A 20,090-nucleotide genomic window follows, 5' to 3' on the forward strand; every position below is an offset into this window, starting at 1 on the left:
AAACACCCAAGTGCAGTCGAAGGGCACTGCTGTTGGGATGGGATCCCGTCCTGGGGGTGGTGGGGGTGGGGCAGAAGGGAGAGCTCATTCTTGAGGGTGTTGGAAGGCTAGAGAGAATTCCTGCAGAATTCCTTGAGAGGTGAATGGATCTTTTCCATGAGATACGAAAGGTAAGGAAGGGCATTTCATGCAGAAGGAATAACACAAAGACGTGGAGATGGATGGGAACATGTCCTGTCTTGTGACCCTACGAGTTCAGAATGACAGATCTTATAGGATAATTGGGGAGAGTCAATAATAGTAGCTGCCCTTACCTTTTCAGCTTTACAAAGTGGAGTGTCTGGAAGTGGGTCCTTGCCTTCCTCCAGCCTCTGTTATCCTTGGGTACCACATTCCTGATAGTAACTGGCGGAGGATTTGAAGAACCTTTCATGGGTTGAAAGCATGTTTGCATGTATTCGTCCACTTCAGCCTTATAGAAACTGTGGGGAGGTAAATTTTGAAAGAACATTAGCACATAAATGCAGGCAGACCCATCATCAGAAACCATAAACCTCTTCCTTTTGCATAAATGACTAGCCCGGGTCACTCAGTAGCAGCAGTCTGGGGACCAGATCCTGCTCCTGACTTCTTGTGTGACACTCTACCTCATCAAGTTCCCTCTCAGATATGCCAGGAAATTACTCAACCCAGACGCTGGCCAAGTTCCCAGTGCCGAAAAGTCACTTAAAGCCCTTTAGTGAGGTCAAAAAGTATTGCAATCAAGTAACTCCTATTTGTGTCAAAAGACAAAGCTGTCAAAGATGGCTGTTCTTTAGACAGCACTTATTATACTTGGGGCATGAGGATGAGCAAAACCCAAGGCAAAGAACCAATGAGATTGTTTGTTACGGTGGAGCAAGATGCCCAAAAGATATCCCGAGGCCAAGGCACGGGAGTGTAGGCAACAGGGTAGCATGGGGTTTCCATCCCCAAAGGCGAGTGGACTAGACGTATTGAGTGCTGTGCTTGCTGGGCTCTGAACAGAGGTCATTCCGTCGAGTAGCTCATTGTCTCAAGAGGAAACCATGACATAGCATTTGAAGCATTATGTATGCACTAAAGGGAGGCCTCGTGCTAAGACGGAAGGTCATCCAAGGTTCAGTGTGGGTACCAAAGAGCAGCTCGAGAAACGGCTTGTGAAGCCCACTGTCCAGATAAAGGAGCTGCTCTCTGAGACGCACAGCCACTGAGTGGCAGACGGAGGGTTTGAGCCCATCTCTCATCCCCATGGACTGTCCACCACAAATGGCTCTCCCTCCTTTGTCTATATAACAAACAAGAGTGTTTGTTCAGTGCAGATTCCAGGCCACACTTTTAGGAGGACTGGGTAGGCCCAGGAATTTGCTTTTTCAAGAAGCACCCTGATGATTCTGAAAGAGATGCACTTTGGGAACTACCGCAATAGACAACTCTGTTTTCTTCTGGTTCTGAAATTCCAAAATACTTCTGCTTATATTTATTAGCTCTGTGCTCGCATCTAAGCTTGATGGGGGCTTATAAAAATCTCGACATCTAAGGATGATTTCTATTGCAAGGCATTCTCTTATATACTCAGGGACTCTAGAAACATTTAAGGGACAATTTTGTTGTCATCACCTGCACTTCACAAAATGACCAAGATTTGCTGACTCAGTAATTTGCAGCAATGGGAGTGGAAACCTGGCTGCTGACCAGGCTTTTTATTTTTGGCCACTTGGTTCTTGGTGGGTTCCAGGCAGGCGGCACCCCTGCAGAGCTGGGCTGTGTGTGCCCTGGGCCCTGGCATCTCCGGAACTGGTGAATGCCAGCAACAAGACATTGGAAGCATCTTCCTTTTTGGTTGTGCTGACTCAGTCCCCAGAATAGCCCCAGAAATTATTAGACTTGGAGAACAGATCCTATCCTCTGGAAAACTCCCATCTCATGTGGCCTGGCTTAATCTCTGTAGGCTTTCACCTATTCCTAGTCTTAATTGTTTGTATTTCCCCCCTTGAATTTTCCTTTTTTCTAGTGCCTTCTCTTATTTCCTTTCTTTCCACCCAAGGGGTAGGGGAAGAGAAATGACTTGATGTAGGTTGACTCCAAACACACAAGCCAGCGATCATGGCTCTGTTTATTAACAAGCCACACTTGTGCCCTTTGGGACACCATATAATCCTTAGCGTAAACCGCCGAGGTGGGTATTGTATCCCTCATGCTGCTGAAAGTGGCAAGACTTGGATGTGAAGACAAATCTGTCCTACTCCCAAGAGCAAAGGTTGTCACCAGTGCTGCATATGCCAGGTGAAGAGTGGCAGATGGTGACCCTACAGCACAGTAACAAGCATCGCCATTTATAAGGAGACTCCTGAACATTTCTTATCTAGTCATCACCTCGAATGGGATTCCTCCAGTCTGGAGTTGCCTTGTTCCTGTGTCATCTTGTTCATGATAGAAGGGCCACATTGTCCTGAGTGCTTGGGTGAATCAGATCACTGTATCCTCAGATCACAGAATAGCCTTCCTGACCCAGGGGAAGGTCAGAACCACTTCCCCAAGCCAGTATCAGAGGGAAATGGAGTATTAGAAGGCAGAGGAAAGCAGAGCTCTAATTTTTTTCCCTAGTATGGCTACGCAAACTTTTAAGAGTTTTGATTAGGAAGAAGTGCAAGATTTCTAGAGTTAGAGAAAACTAGAAAGAAAAGCATTACTTTCCCTTGCACACCTATCTCCCGGCACACATACACATCAGCTCGATCAACCACAGTTGTGTTTTAGAAATCCATCTCTTCCTTGTCCTCACTGTGTGGTGGTTGTACAGGACTCGTCTTCTAGATTCTGCAACAATGTCCTGACCGGTACCCCTGCCTTCAGCTCTCTGCTCCCTTCCGAACACCTTCTTCTGCTAAATGATCGTGATCTTAGTGCAAGTTTTCCCTCGGTGCTGCTTCCCTGCTTCAGCCTTGACAGTGGCTTCTAGGGCTATACATTCTGTAAGGTATCATTGGGGGCTTCTCCCGTTCCGGCTCCCCCTCCAGCCTTGATGACTGCTTGGCTCTCCCCATACTGAGCTTCCCCAGGCTCCTGAACCTTGCTGGACCTCCTTTGCTTAGAACAACACCCCTGGTATTCACCACCTGCTTCAGGCCTGCCTGTCCTTCAAAGCTCAATTACACTTCCTTTGGGGGAAACCTTCTAAAGCCCTCTCCCCTGCCCTCCAGTCTGGGTTATACGCCTCATTGTAACCCTCAAACACTGTATTGGACTGCTCTATATACCCGAATCTCTTCCCTCATTGCCCTGTGAGCTCTTGGAGGGCAAAGAACTCCGTCTTAGGTATATTTGTCATCTCAGGACTTGGCACAGAGCAGATGTTCAGCAAGGGTCTACTGATTGCACGTCTCAAAAAAGCAATTAATGAAATGCAAAGAATGGGAGGAGTGGAATTGAAAGCATGCGCTCAGGGTAAGATCACTTAGAACTCTTACTGGCGCTTTGCGCATGGATTTCCTAGTTGCCGAGACTGGCTGATGAATAAATACATCATTCCCTTTCCAGCCGCAGGGAAAGTCTGTGCAGTGAGTGGGGCTGCGGGCGCTAGTGGGTTTGCCCAGCAGACCTGGACTCGCTACCTAACTTCCCAACCTGGTGCTCTAGGTTTTCTTTCCGGGTGGAAATCATTTTCTGCCGGAAGTAGAACTGCTGCGAGCCAAGGTTTCGCTTTTCCAAGTCCCTTTTGTGTTCTGCTATTCAAGCGCGAAGAAGACAGAGCCCTGTTGGAATCCTGGCGGGATCGTCTTTCATAATCCCCCCAAAAGTGTTTGCATAACCTCGAGCCACGCTGAAAGTGAAATCCAGCTGAAGGGGCTCCTGCTGGACCGCGCTCAACTTTTCATCTTGCCGCTGGGCTGTGTGCACCCCGTGTGTGAGGATGTACATCCCCTGAAGTCCGCGGGAGTTCTGTGTGCCGATAAGATGCAAGGCCAGAGGGCTTGCTTCCAGTAGAGAGAAGTGTAGAAATCCCACAACAAACATTGCCTAAGCCCCTGGTGTGTGCGGGGCTCCATGCGGAGTGTTGTGGGTGATGTTGGAGGATCAAGGCTGGGCTCCATCGTTAGGGAGCTTCCCCTTTAGGAAGAAGGGCTGAGAAGCAAAAGTTTTGGAAGCAGGAGAGGGCGTAACTTGCTTGTGGCTCAGTCACTTCCTTGATGCCCAGAGCATGAGGGAAAGAACAACCTTTATTGAACTAGGTGCCAGATACCGGTTTAGTTCCTGTCAAGTACGCTCTTATCTTTACCCTTCATTTCATTCCTATCTTGCCATTAGGAAGTGGAAACCCTGATATGTAGTGGATATGAGCTCAGGAAATTAAATTGGGAAATAAGCCAGTAGATGGAGGTGGTGTCAGGATCTTGAGGGGAGGGATGTTTGTGTGGGGGTGTCCCCTGCCGTATTTGTCCCCGGCAGATAGGATGTAGGCTGGGAGAAAAATCTCTAGGAAACAAGGTCAGTTAATAGCCTGTCTTTGGTGGCACTAGCTGCTAGGCTGGGGCAAGTGGAGTTGAGAGCCAGCCATGGAAGAATTGAAGCCTCTTCATTGGTGACAAAGCAAAGGAGGAAGGGGAAGTAGTTTCTAGGTAAAGATGAGGATGTTGGCTCTGCACCTGTCAGAAGAGAGTTGAAGATGTAATGATCTCCACATTTAAATTTAACCAAGTTCCTTAGTATTTCCTTACACCGGGGGCACCTGAAAGCCCCTTTCCTTCTGTTTGTAAATGATTCCTGGGCAGGGGAGCATAGGGCCTCCTGGCAGGAGTGGGTACAAATCTTCTCTCTCCTGGATTTCAAGTTTGCCCAACCTTTCTCTGCCACTGTTCTCACTGTTCACAGGCCCTTAGAAAAGAAAGGGGCTACAGGCTTTTTTCCTTTGCAAAGTGGTACATTCAGTAGCACTCCCATTGTAAATGTGTGAAAGCATTCCATTTCTTGGCTAACATTTCACTTTTTTGTCATAGTGTAGAAATCACCTAGCCTTCTTTTCTTCATTTTTTTTTTTTTTTTAATTGGCAGCAACATGCAGTTGCTCAATGTGGGACTGCAGTTCCTAGACCAGGGATTGAACCCAGGTCTCAATGGTGAAAGTGCTGAGTCCTAACCACTAGACCACCAGGGAATTCCCTTTTCTTAATTTTTTTGTTTGTTTGTTTGTTTTTTAGCGCCGCACCTGCAGCATATGGAGATTCCCAGGTTAGGGGTCCAGTCGGAGCAACAGCTGCCGGCCTACGCCACAGCCACAGCAACACGGGATCTGAGCTGCGTCTGCAACCTACACCACAGCTGACAGCAACACCAGATCCACTGAGCAAGGCCCGGGATCAAACCCGAAACCTCCTGGTTCGTAGACAGATTCGTTTCTGCTGTGCCGCGACGGGAAGGCCTTATTTTTTTTTTTTTATTTCATAAAAAAAAGTAATGAAATGTTTGAGCAGTTTATATGTTTAATGGGAACAAACGGTTTTATGGTGGCCAGAAAAAGCCTCTGTTTCCCTTTTGCCTTCTAGTCACCCCATTCACCTGGGGTAACCAGCATCACCAGTATCTGGCTGTTATTTTTTTGGTTGCACTGTACTGATTGCTTTATCACTGCAGAAGGAATATTGTGGAAATTGGCTCATGAAAGGATCCAAGCCCATTCTGTGGCCAAGCCCTGGCTGCTAGAGCCTTGGAATCGGTGCAGTCTTGTTAAGAACTCATTTTTTTTGCCTATAATATGTCAAGAATGAAGTCACAGGGCCACCGTTGTTAGTGAGCACATTGCATCTGCAGGACAAAGATTCTTCCATCCAGAAAGCTCTTAGACATAGGCACTTTGAAGTGTTTTGGTCCCCATTGCGAAACACAGCCATGTGGTTCCCATTAAATTACGTGATTGACAGCTGCCCCTTTTGGGTTCCTTCATACAAACTCCTGTTGCTAAATGGCTCAGGTGGATGTTTGATGTATTTCTTTTGCCACCTAATACAAAGCATACATTTTTCTTACTCATAGTCACTCATCAGGTTCTTGAATCTTTCATTATCAATGAATTGAGACAGGAACCGTGCCGGAGCCGTCCTTACACCCTTCCAAGTGGGTGTTCACTAAGCATTTCTCAATGATTCTAAGAACGGCTGGGTGAGGTCACATGCTCAGGAGAAGGAAGGAGGTTGGGAATGAGCGATAGGAGCGTTTTCATTGACCTTTCCTCCGGGTTAGTTGCTGACTCCTTCAGCCAAGAGACCCTGGCTTCTTGACCCCCATCAACTGTTGACATCACTGGGCTTTCAGGAAAAAGTGGTCACGGCCACTTCCTTGCTCCAGCCCCTGCTCATAGGAATTCATATGAGCTGATCTCTTTTGGTTACACCCTCGATTCCTTTGTGAGGAAAGAGAAAGTATCACGGACTAATGATGGTGACTAATTATGACTGGCTTCCTTTGTTTGAGAACTTATCTTTTACTGCTATTCATTTGCCTTGAGAAATAAGGAAGTGGGGCTAGCAGATAGGGAGCACTGGACCGAGAGCCCCCCATGGCTGTGCCTCCTGGGCCACGTCACTGCCCTTCTCTGGGCCTCAGTGTCCCTCTCGGTGCAATAAGAATCGGACTCTGTGGGGGTTCCCTTTGTGGTGCAGCAGAAGAAAATGAATCCTGCTAGGATCCACGAGGTTGAGGGTTCGATCCCTGGCCTTGCTCTGTGGGTAGGGGATCCAGCGTTGCCATGAGCTGTGGTGGCAGACGAGGCTTGCATCCCAGCTTGCTGTGGTGTAGGCTGGCTGCAGCTCCAATTTGACCCCTAGGCTGGGAACTTCCAAAAAAAAAAAAAAGGATCGGACTCTGTGGTCACCATGGGCCCTCCCTATTCAGAGATCTGCAGTTTGGGAGCCCGTTTTCCTAAGATCTGTGCTCCTGCAATCTTCCCTTTGTCTCTGTCCCCAAGGCCCAGAGGTCAGCGACTGAGTGGGATCTCTGCTTTTGTGCTTCTAGGTTTTCTTCGTGTCTGACCTCTTCAAGACCAAGACGACTCTGTCCCTGCCTCCCTCTGCCATCAGGAAGGACATCCTTTCACCTGTGGACATTATCGACAGGAACAATCACCACAACATGGTGTAGGCGCCGCCCAGCTCCTGAGCTGTTTTTGTGAAATGACTGCTGACAGCAAGTGTTTGCTGCTCTCCAATCTCATCAGACAGTAGAATGTAGGGAAAAACTTTTTGCCCAACTGATTTTTTTTTTTAAAAGGAAAAAAAAAAAAAAAAAAAAAGTCTTACTTTGTGGCCTTCCCAGATAGGTAGCGTTCACCTATGTGGAAACATCAGCAGACTAACAGCCAGTGGGGGGATCCTGGATGTGCACTCGGTTTACGTGTTCATGTTCTAGTGAACACGGGCTTGTTCTGGAACAAACACAAATGATTTTGAGTAGAGTCTGCGGGTCACCTGACCTCTGTGACCTGAGGGATCCCAGGCCTATGAGAACAGCTCAGATTCACATTGTAGCACACAGGACGCCGGTAATAGCACTGAATCAAGACAAAAATTAGCCATGGGGGGCTCCCCTTTTGGGTCTTTCTGTCCACACCACTCGATTCTCTACTGTGACTTGGGTTCAGGAAACTTGTTTCGTGTGTTCATTCGTTTTCGATTGTTCTCAGCAGAAGGAAAGAGCACGTTTTCCAGTGATGGGATCCTGAATCCAAACTCACAGTCGGGAGGCCTTATCACTCACTTCCTCAGCCCGCAGGCCAGCAACCACAGCCCCTCACTTTAGTGATTAGGAGACTCTTTGTGGATGAGTGAATTTCACAAACAGCACAATTTCAGAAGAGCCCGAGGGTGCAGGCCCTCCTGCGTCTTCTTTTCGATGCACCCTCCTGTGATGCTGAAATGTCAATTGCAGGATGCTGGCGTTGTGTACAGCCGTTGCCCGGGCGCTGGCACACTCGTAGTGACAGACAGCTTCGGGTCCGGCTTTCTCCCTTGAAACCCTTGCGGGGGGCCCACCCGGATTGCCTGTGAGGGTCCAGAGACGAGCAAAGACGTGGTCTGCCATCAGCTGATGGAAAGCAGCCTTCCGTGTAAGAGACGGAGGGGTGAAGGGGGCTGAAAAATGGAGCAACCCTTTGGCTACTCCGAAGTCGGAATGAGCCAGAGTAGCAGACGGTCTCACGTCCCAGAGGCTGCCCTTCCAGATGACGGAGCTGATCCTCTGTGGGAGCCGCTCGTGCTAAGCCGTGTAAAGCACTATTGTCTTGGGGTTGATCTCTAGGGCAGTTCTTGGTAGGTTCTGCTGGGCAGAACACGTGGGTTAAATCTCCGTAGAGTTTCCTCGTCTTCTATCCCTAAGTGTCCTTCTAAGCAAGGTCCCTCTCGAGGCAGCCGACAGGGACCACTTCTACTGAACCTTTGAGGAAAGAAGGAAGGAAGAAATGCTTTCAGATCTCGGATGCAAACCTTTCAAAGGGCTACCTGTAACCACATGGGTCAACCACATGCACATCCTTAATACAGAAGCCGTCCTTTCATTTCAACCTATAGCAAGCTATGATTTTTATATATAAATATTATATAAATAATGTATAAAACATTAAAAGTTAACTATGTAAAATATTATTTCTGAAACAATTTTAGCTGTATCCACTATGATTATAAACTGTGTCTCGACCTGTGTTATTTACATTAGCTGCTTAAAAAAGCATTGAGTTAATTTTTTTTAATATCAACTAAAAATATCGTAGTTCTGTGGTAGACATTGTTTTTACAATGAAAGAAATAACTGCAACTAGAGAAAACTGTATAAAAACATTAAATTGTCAGTATTTTTGTAAGGTTCCCTTTTGTAAAGAGAATAATATTCAAAGACTTTTGTGGCACATACAAAGTGAAAACTTGTATCTGCGAAACTATACTTGTATTAAATGTGCTTTTTAAATAAAAGCTCACAAGGACTAAGGAGGGAGTCAGAAGCCTGGAATGTTTGAAGGGGTTTGTTTCGGGTGTGGGGAGGGGATGGAGGGCTGTGCTCCTCCCGTGTCCCCTGGAAGTAGGGTGGCCGTGGTGTAGATAGTGGCTCAGCTCTTTCATCTCTGAGAGCCTGTTTGCAGAGGGAGGCCCTGGCCCTGCTTTCTTTGCAGGCTCTTCTAAAGCACTTTTGTATTCTAAAAGGGGGTTTCCATGGGGAGGGAGGAGCTGTGGGTCCCCCAAAGATAGATAAGGTGCAGGCCCTAGATAAGGCGTGCTTGGGGAGGTCACTCAGGGTGTCTCCACGGCCAGCAACACCAAAGGAAAGAGGGTGCAGGGCTGAGCATGGCAGTTGGTTCCTGCTTTCCTTTCCTGCCCCCACCTGGAAGAAGAGGGGAAGCTGGACAGGCCCATTTTGTGAGAGCCTGCGTGCCAGGCACTTTGGCCTAGTTGTCACTTTTTAAATTAAAAAAAAAAAAAAAAAATTTTTTTTTGGCCACACCTGCTGCATGTAGAAGTTCCCATAGGCCTGGGATCGAACCCTCGCCGTAGCAGTGACAATGCTGGGTCCTTGACCACGAGGCCATCAGGGAACTCCCTGTTTGTCGTGTTTGATCATTCCAGCAGTTCTTATTCTGAGAAATGAGGAATACTAAGGAAAGCAACCATGAAATGGTTTGTCTAAGATCCTAGAGGCGTAAGCTACAGGCCAGAACTTGGATTCATTTCCTAGGGCTGCTGTAACAAATGAGCACAAATTTGTGGCTTAAAACAACACAAATGTATCATCTTATAGTTCTGGAGTTTTCAGGGGGCTCCTTTTCCTGGCCTTTTCCAACTCCTAGAGGCCACTAGCTTTCTTTAGTTTGTGGTCCTCTTCCTCCCTCTTCAAAGCCAGCAGTGTTGGGCTGAGTCCTCATCCTGCCATCTCTCTGGTTCTCCTCTTCTGCAACCCCTTCCACATTTAAGACCGTGATGGTGATATTAGATCTACGCAGTCCAGAATATTCTATCTACAGTACTGTTAGTTGATTAGCAAACAATTCCACCTGCTACCTTAATCCTTTAATTCCCCTTTTGCCTGTCCCATAACATGGTGACTAACAGGTTCCAGGGCTTAGGACATAGACTTTTTTTTTAGGGCTGCACCTGCAGCATATGGAAGTTGCCGGGCTAGGGGCTGAATCAGAGCTGCAGCTGCTAGCCTACACTTCAGCTAGTGGTAATGCCGGACCCTTAGCCCGAGGCCAGGGATTGAACCTGAATCCTCATGGAGACTATGTTGGGTTCTTAATCCGCTGAGCCAGAATTGGAACTCCAGGATGTGCACATCTTTGAAGGAACCGTTATTCTGCCTACCACAGTTCACTCTCTGGCCCCCAAGGATTTACATCCATGCTGTGTGCAAAATACGTTCACCTGCTCTCAACTTTCCCCGGTCTCAACACATTACAGCATCAACTCAAAAATCTCAAATCTCAACGTCCAAACACAGTATCTAAATAAGATAAGGATGCAATTCTGGGTGTAATCTGTCCTGAGGCACAATTGCTCTTCTGTAAATCCCTGCAACCCCAGAAATAAGTGATCTGCTCCTAAAATTCAGTGATGGGACAGGCATAGAATAACAGATACAGACATTCCTAATCAAAAGGGGACATGGAAGGAGAGAAGGAGTCATCGATCTCAAGCAATTTCAAAATCCAGCCAGGCAAACTCCATTTGGTTTCAGGGCCTGGGAATAAACCCTTGTGAGTTGTGGCTTCCTTTCCTGCCACCAAGGCCAGCCTGTTCTTTGCTGCTAGACAAGCCCCACTCAGGTCCCTGTATATTCAGCGTTTTCCTGTAATTAGAGTTGTAAATTTGGACCCTGGGATGCAGCGAGGGAGACTCTTAAGGCCAGAGTCCAAAGTTTTCCCTTCACATCTGGGGGAACAAAGGTCCTGATAGATAACATAGGTTGCTGGCAGGAGAAGGGGGGATACACAGCAAGTTACTGGGATGCAGCGAAGGAGACTCTTAAGGCCAGAGTCCAAAGCTTTCCCTTCACATCTGGGGGAGCAAAGGTCCAGATCGATAAAGTAGGTTGCTGGCAGGAGAAGGGGGGGATACACAGCAAGTTAGTGGAGGAGATGGGGAGACCAAGCGAAATCATCCCATACTATGAATCTCCCAGTCTTCCCACTATACTTTTCCAATAGCCCTTGATGAACTAAATTAGTCCCAAGAAGTAACCTCATATCATGGGTACTTAAGGAAAGATGGAGATATCCCATATTATGGGGCAGCTCTGGGAGGCAGATTTGAATTATTTTAGTTTGTTGACTAATACGCATTAAGTACCATGTACCCGGCACTGGCAAACACACAGAGGCAGGACAGTGTATAAAAAGGATGGGATCTCCTGCTGTATAGCACTGGGAAACATATCTAGTCACTTGCGATGGAGCATGATGGATAATGTGAGAAAAAGACGGTGTGTGTGTGTGCCCCCGCGTGTGTGAGACTGGGTCACTTTGCTGTACAGTCGGAATTTGACAGAACACTGCAAACCAATAATGGAAAAAATAAAAATCATTTAAAAAAAAGGATGGGATCTCAACTTCAAGGGTCCTATGGGCTAGAGAGGAATGCAAAAAAGCAAATAATCACATAAATAGGTAATTAAGAACAAGGATGAGAGTTGTGAAGAAAGGATTCAGGAGTTATGGGAGATGTTAGCAGGAGGACTTATCCTAGCTGATGGTGGCCTTCCTGAGATCTACCAAGGGCCAGATCTACAAGTTCACACCACTTGTCGGCACTAATAAAATGCATGAGAAGCACTCTGCCAAATATGGATCTAGGAGAAGAGACAAGTGAGTACCCAGATAATGATGGCAGTGTGATAAGGGAGGGAGGGGCCCACAGGGAGTGCTGCGGGGCATAGATGGAAGGAGTTGGACTTTGAAGTCTGTCCCCGTGAGGACCCTCTCCCCGCCTCTCATAAGCATCCCTTCTTGAACATCCAACTCTGAAAAAAATGCCAGTTTCTGCATGAACCCTTCCAACGATGACAATTTTGCCTTTAACAGCCCTTTGCAGTTTGGGGAAAACTTGAGTGCGCTCATCACATTTGGATTTTCTTCATCTCCTTCGAAGAGGAGATGAGGCACGAATGGTCCCACATATCAGAGATGAATGTTAGGCTCAGGAAGGCTTTGGCCATTTTCTTTTGATACCAAACAGTGTGTAAATAGTAATGAATGAGAAAAAGAGAGACAACCCACTTTTAAAACATTCTGACAGAGGATATACAGATGTTAGATAAACATAGAAGCACGCTCGGGTTTATCAGTCACGGGGAAATGCAAATGAAAGTCGCAATGAGTTATTGCTACATACTGTGACATGGTTATTTCATTAAAGAAAAACGATTGTGCAAAATATTGGTGTAGAGGTGAAAGAAGCAATTCGAATTCTGATTCACAGATGGGGGTGTAAATTGGTATAGCCACTTTGGAAAATTTTGACAGTATCTACGAAAGCTAATAATATGCATACCCCATGGTCCAGAAATTCCACTCCTAAATATATAGCCAACAGAAGGATGTATGTATTCTCACCGAAACACTCAAACTGGAAACAACACAAATCCCCAGCAACAACTGAGTACATAATTAACTAGTGGAATTAAATATTCATATGAGGAATACCATTTAGCAATAAAAATGAACAAGCCCCTGCAATGCATAGCAATATGAGTGAATTTCACAGACAGTATATTGAGTGAATGGAACCACGCAAAACAGAATACATACTGTGTTTATTATTATTATTATTATTATTATTATTATTATTATTTTGGTGGCAACTGTAGCATGCGGAATTTCCTGGGCCAGGGATCAAACCAGTGCCACCATAGTGACAATGCCAGATCCTTAACCCCCTGAGCCACATAGGAACTCCATGTGTGAGTTCATTTTTATGAAATGCAGAGCAGGCAAACTCAGAGCAAAAGAAATAATCAACACTAAAAAGAAATATATGTATAGGTGTGGCTGACTCATTTTGCTGTACACCTAAAAGTAGTGCAACATTGTTAAGTCACTTATACTCCAATAAAATTTGTTTTTTAAAAAAGAAACAATTAACACAATGAAAAGATAACCTACTGAAGGGAGGAAATATTTGCATACCTTATATATCACATAAGGAGTTAATAGTCCCAAAATATAAAGAACTCATACAACTCAACAGCAAGAAATAAATAATCCAGGAGTTCCCGTCGTGGCGCAGTGGTTAACGAATCCGACTAGGAACCATGAGGTTGCGGGTTCGGTCCCTGCCCTTGCTCAGTGGGTTAACGATCCGGCTTTGCCGTGAGCTGCGGTGTAGGTTGCAGACGCGGCTCGGATCCTGTGTTGCTGTGGCTCTGGTGCAGGCCGGTGGCTATAGCTCCAGTTGGACCCCTAGCCTGGGAACCTCCATATGCCACGGGAGCGGCCCAAGAAATAGCAAAAAGACCAAAAAATAAATAAGTAAATAAATTAAAAAGTAAATAAAATTAAAAAAAGAAATAAATAATCCAATTTAAAAATGGACAGTAGACCTGAATAGACATTTTTCCAAAGAAGGCATGTGAATGGCCAACAGGTACATGAAAAGATGCTCAGCATCGCCAGTTACTAGGGGATTGCAAATGAAAACCACAATGAGGTGCCACCCCGTGCCTGTTAGAATGACTAACTTCAAAAAGACAAAGTTTAACAATTGCTGGTAAGCATGTGAGGTAAAAGACAGCCTTGTGTACTGTTGGTGGGGTGGTAAAGTGATGTAGCCACTATGGAAAACAGTATGGAGGTTCCTCAAAAAACTAAAAGTAGAACGATTATATCATCCAGCAATTCCACCTCTGGGTACTTACCTGAAGGAAATGAAAACACTACAGATAAGTTCCCTCTGCACCCCAATGCTCACAGTAGCATGATTTACAATAGCTAACCCATGGAAACAACCTAAGTGCCCATCAACAGATGAATGGACAAAGAAGTTGTGGAATTATATATACAATGGAATTCTAGTCCAGTATAAAAAAAAAAGAGGAAATTCTGACATTTGTGACATCTTGGATGGAACTTAAGGGCATTATGCTAAGTGAAATAAGTCAGAGAGACAAAGACAAACACTCCGTGGTCTCACTTATGTAGGAAATGTATTCATATAGTCAAAGAAAAAGAAAAATCAAATTCATTTTGAAAGAGATCAGATCTGTGGTTACCAGAGGCAGGAGATGAGGGCAGGTGGGATTGGATGAAGGTTGGGAATAGGTGCAGACTTCCAGTCACCAGGTAAATAAGTACTAAGGGTGTAATGCACAACGTGACTGTAGTTAACACCGCTGTGTGGTGTATTTGAAAGTTAAGAGAGTCAATCCTTAGAGTTCTCATCATACGGAAAATGTAATTTTCCTTATCTTTTTTTTGGTTGGTATTACAAGAGATGATAATTTTTTGGATGTTAAGCAATGTACTATGGTGGTGTCCATTTCACAGTATACATGTCGAATCATTATACTCTACCCCTTAAACTTATACAGTGCCAATATATCAATTATATCTCAATAAAACTGAAAGAAAAAAGAAAAAGAAAAAAAACCCAGACAAGCAAGCAAAAACAATACACGTCAAGTAAGAACAGAAAATTCCAGAGCGATGATTATACCTTAGAAAAATTCACTTGAACCAAAATAAATATTTGTCCTACTTAATTCCTAGCATTGAATTGGCCTGGTGGGAAACCAAGGAAATTATTTGACTGTCATAATGCTGCCCAATCTTCTTCTCCTTTACCCATTTTCCATCACAGATTCTGAAAAAAGGGGATCACTGTCTTTCCCAGCCTCCATGCAGCTGATCCTGTTCTACGGACTTAAGAAAACAGGAAAGCACTTGAGATGTCTCGTTAGCCTGGTAATTGCTGCTTCCTTCCTTCAATATTGTCTTTGTGGCTGTGAGGTTTGGGGCCATGGCAGCCACCTTGCCAGACAGAAGGAAAAAACCAGAACCTCACAGAACAGTTGACCCAGTGCCCTGAAGGGATCAGGTCTAGCACCACCTGCACCTGAAAAAAACAGGGAAAATGGGGAAGTGTATAATAAAACAAATTCAATACTAAAGGAATAAGAAAATGATAGTTTGACAATATATTGGCAATTTTTACTTCCTAAATAGCACTTAAACTCATTCCTTCCCTTTGTTCCCTTTATTTACATGAAGCCTCATTAACTCGTTCTTAACCAATTGCAATAGCCTCTTTACCAGCTATCACTGCCTCCTTGTCTACCTTTTGGTAAGAAGTCCTCCACACAAGGGACAAAGGGAGCTTTCCAAACACAAATTAGACCACGTCACTCACTTGCTCAGGGAATAAAATCCTTCACGTAGTATTTATTCCTCTTCTTCAATGTGAATTTATTTCAAAAATGTAATAAAATACAGAGAATCACATGAGACATGTGTTTACCACTCAGCTGTAAGAGATCAGCGTACTGACTTATTCATTCCAAATATTGCCATTAAAAAATAAGCTGTTAAGACACAATTTAAGCCCATGTCCTTCCATTCCACATAGTCTCCTCCCCCTCCCCCCGCCCCCGGTAACTATGACCCTGAATTTGATGGGTATCCTCTCAAATCAGGTGTTCTTACTTGACCCAACATATGTATGCATCCATGAGCTCTAGTTTTATGTTTTAAATATGTCTATATGCAAATAGGATCGAAGTAGTGTGTTTTTTTATAATCTGCTCTAATTACTCGACATTGTGATTTTGTGATTTCAACATGATGGCACACAGCTCAACAACGTTCATTTAACACTCGGTAAGAACACTACAGGGGTAAACCATATCTTATTAATTCATTATAAAGTTGATGGACATTTAGTTTGTTTTCAGTCTTTTGTTGTTACAGGCAAGGCAGACAGGGACTCCTTTATGTATTTCTCCTTTCAGTGTCAATATACAAAGAATTGGACTCTCTAGATGATAGAGAATAAACACCTCCACTTTAATAGATATTATTGCCAAAATGCTCTCAGAAGTAGTAGTATCAAATGTGTGCTTTTATTATTAGCAGCATAGGAGATTTCCAATTGATTTCCATCCTGAACAATTGGTATTGTTAGACTTTTACGTTTTAGCAATCTGGTAAATATGAATAAGTAAAATCCCTTTGAATTTTAATTTTCATTTTGCATATTAAATAGGCTGAACTTGTGTGGTTTATAAGTTTTTATTGTGAGCTTATCTATAGCAGAGTTTGTGTTTTCTGTGGGAGTTCCATGCACCCTGGTCTCTAAAAGGCAGCTTTGTGTTCACTTCTACCAAGAAGGAACCCCAGGGGTCCATAGGTCCCAGCCTATGCAAATCTAATTATGTTATTCTCTGTTTCAACTCTCTAAGGAAGGATTTCAGAAGAGAGTTCAGTCTTATTAGATGGATATACAAGACTGTGATTTTGCCTCTACATACCTCTCCAAGTTCAACTTCAGCCAGAAGGTGTTAACTTTGTTTTATAATTTCCTTTAATTTTGGATACATGGTGCTCCTTTTTTAAAAAAAAACTAAAATGTAGTTGGTTTACAATGTTGTGCCAATTTCTGCTGAAAGTAAAGTGACCCGGTCATACATATACACACATTTTTTTTCTCATATTATCTTCTACCATGTTCTATCTCAAGAGCTTGGATATAGTTCCCTGTGCTATATGGTAGGACCTCATTGCTTATCCATTTTATTTTATTTTAAAAACATTTTTACTATAGTTTATTTACAAATTCTGTCAGTTTCTGCTGTACAAAAAAGTGACCCAGTTATACATATATATATACATATACATTGTTTTTCTCATATTATCCTCCATCACGTTCCATCACAAGTGAATGGATATAGTTTCCTGTGCTATACGGCAGGAATTCATTGCTTATCCACTCCAAATGCAATGGTTTACATCTACTAACCCCGAACTCCCAGTCCAACCCACTCCTTCCCCTTCCCCCTTGGCAACCACAAGTCTGTTCTCCATGTCCTTGAGTTTGTTTCTTTTCTGTAGATAGGTTCATTTGTGCCATGTTTTAGATTCCACATATAAGTGAAATCATACTGTATTTGTCTTTCTCTTTCTGACTTGCTTCACTTAGTATGACACTATCTAGTTCCAACTATACTGCTGTAAATAGCATTATTTTGTTCTTTTTTATGGCTGAGTAGTATTCCATCATGTATATGTACCACTTCTTCTTAATCCATTCATCTGTTAATGGACACTTAGGTTGTTTCCATAGCTTGACTCTTGTGAATAGTGCTGCAATGAACATGCGGCGGCATGTATCTTTGGAATGCCTTTTGATTTGGTCCATGTCCAAATGGGGGAAAGGGAGCTGTATTCAGATCAGGGAGCTGTTACATTTTCTTCAGTATTTCTGTGTTTTTTCTGGAGGAGTTAGTTCTTCATTAATGAAGTCTGCTATGTTGCTAGATTTGGAATATCATCATGGGACTCCTTTCACAATTTGCGATTTCCCTATCCATTTACCCCTATTTCTTTTGATACACCTACCTTTCCTCTTGTCCTCTAAAATCCAGCTATGCTGAACTGCTTAAAATTATTGCAAACTCATATCACTTTGCTTTTCAGATGTAGCTACTTCTTCCTAGTCATTGCCAAGGGTCAAATCTGTCTTACGTTCTCTAGGAAAACTCTGAGCCCAGAGGTTATGTTGGATGGCTTAGCTAGCCTTCTGCTGTTTTCTTGCTCTGCAATTGACTAGATGTCTATCTTATCTATTCTCTGTGGACTCTTTGTAGGCAATGACAATGACTTATCCCTCATTTTGTCCTTAGGATGGAGTACAGTGGCTAGCACAGAGTAAGTACTTGATAAATTTTTATTTTTTTGGCCTCATCCAGGGTATGTGGAAGTTCCCAGGCCAGGGATCAAACCCATACCACAGCTATAACCAGAGCCCCAGCAATGACAACACCATATCCTTAACCCACTGAACCGCAAGGGAACTCTTGCGATAAGTATTTTTGATTGAATAGGTGACTAGACTAGTTCCTCCTTTAAGATATGTATGTGGAAATACATGTGTGTGTGTGTTACTTATATACACAAGTATGTATATGTATTTGCAAATATATGATTGTGTATCTCTGGATATGCATTCAAATGTGTGTATTTGTGTGGGCAGGGGCTGGAGGGGTCCAAGTATATGCATGTACACACGTTTGCTCTGCCTTTTCTGAGTGGGTGACACATACTGTTAGGTGGCATTTGTGGGGATGCTATGATGTTTGTGGTGACAGTGGAGAGGGGAAATAAAGGATAATTGCCACTTTGGTGACCAAACTGTGGAATATGTGGTCCAAGCGGCTCTCAGAAACTCGCCCTACGGAAGGTGTCTGCCCCGGGGGTGGAATCCATTGTGCGTAAGTAAACACCACGCTGCGCTTGGGTTCTGCGTGTTGAGGGAGGAGGTGGGATGAGTTTTTACATCAGTGGACAGCCTCCGTGGTTAGTGATTCCTGTGGACCTGATGGCTTTAATCCCAACTGAAGCTATGGGCCAAGTTTTCACTTTTCATTTGCATTTTTAATCCTTTAAGGCCAGTTCCTGCCTCACCCATGGGCCTCTTTCCATCCCATTAAGGCTCTGCCTTCTATTTCTGTGTTTCCTTTCCTCTCATTACTCTGGCATGTGCGGACAAACAGAAACTCCCTACCAGCATGCCCACTCTACATCTTTCTCTTTCTGCTCGATTCATGGGAGGCTGTCTGGGGGTCCACCTTTACTGGCAGAGGAGGTGCATGACCATGACGTCATCTCTGCTCAGTTGGAGGACCCCAGCATGAATCAAGACATCAGAGGAAATGAGTGCTGATCCCCCGAGGAGACAAGCTCATAAAGTCATCATCAGTGACAGCAAAGAAAATTAAGGAAAACTGAGGTCAGCGTGGTAAGAGGACAAACAGTGTTTGTTTATTCATTCCGCTTTCATCCAGTGACTATTCACGGAGCTCCTACACTGTGAATTAGACGTAGTTCCTGTCCTCAAGGCATTTACAGTCTAATGAGAGAGACTTGCGTGTGGACAGACAGAAAGACAAAGGTAGGCCCAGAATACTATGGAAAGCCACAGAAGAGGACTCTAAATGACAGGAAGAGCAGAGAGGAAGCAAATCATACATATATTAATAAAGAACCTGGCTCAAAGTCAGATAGACTTGGCTTTAAATCTCCACTCTGCCATCTAAGCCCCTCATTTAAGGAGCCTGTTTCTTCAGTTGGCTGTTGGAGATAACATATTTATGCACAATGGTTGTGATGATTAATGAAATGAGTTTTTATCATAGAGCCTGATTCACTGCAAGCATTTAAATGGAAGTTATTTGCTATCTTTTTTTTGTTGTTTTCCTGGATGTGCCTGCCTCATGTGGAAGTTCCCAGGCCATAGATCAAACCTGAGTCACAGCGGCTGCTGCTGTGACAATGTCGGATTCTTAACCTGCTGCACCACAAGAGAACTCTGATATCTTCTATTTTATAAAGATGATGCTTAAGGCTAAATTTTGAAGCAATATGTAGGAGGTGGTAGATGCGATGGTTCAATGAAAGGGGTCATTTGAGGAAGCAGTGGCAGATGAAGTCAGAGGCCAAATCAAGTAGCTTTTTTTTTTTTTTTTTTTGCTTTTTAGGGATGCAGCTGCAGCATATGGAGGTTCCCAGGCTAGGGGTAGAATAGGAGCTACCACTGCCGGCCTATGCCACAGCCACAGCAATTCGGGAAATGAGCTGTGTCTGCAACCTACACCACAGCTCATGGCAACGCTGGATCCTTAACCCACTGAGCGAGGCCAGGGATCAAACCGGCAACCTCATGGTTCCTAGTCGGATTTGTTAACCACTGAGCCACAACGGGAACTCCTTAAATCAAGTAGTCTTGAATACCTACCTAAGAAGACTGACCTAGCTAGCATCTGAGCTCCATTTTCCGAGATTTTCAGAACAGAATAAATAACATGATGAGATTTGCATTTTGTAAAAGTTT

At 44.2% G+C, this 20,090-nt stretch overlaps 1 protein-coding gene across 2 annotated transcripts in view; it reads left to right on the forward strand.

The window, feature by feature from the left end:
• PLPP3 (phospholipid phosphatase 3) overlaps window positions 1-8,990 on the forward strand; it is a 94,170-nt gene extending 85,180 nt beyond the window's left edge. For both annotated transcript variants that reach the window (XM_005665388.4, XM_003127971.7), the window contains one exon: window positions 7,027-8,990. In XM_005665388.4, the coding sequence (XP_005665445.1) occupies window positions 7,027-7,152 (126 nt within the window). In that variant the 3' untranslated portion in view covers window positions 7,153-8,990. The remainder of the gene's footprint in view (window positions 1-7,026) is intronic.
• Window positions 8,991-20,090: the final 11,100 nt, after the last annotated feature.

The sequence above is a fragment of the Sus scrofa genome, chromosome 6, assembly GCF_054392235.1.
Source record: "Sus scrofa isolate SSC_HxYL_T2T_F1_AM1 chromosome 6, Sscrofa_HxYL_maternal_Yorkshire_Landrace_v2.0, whole genome shotgun sequence".
In the NCBI taxonomy this organism is placed as follows: domain Eukaryota; kingdom Metazoa; phylum Chordata; class Mammalia; order Artiodactyla; family Suidae; genus Sus; species Sus scrofa.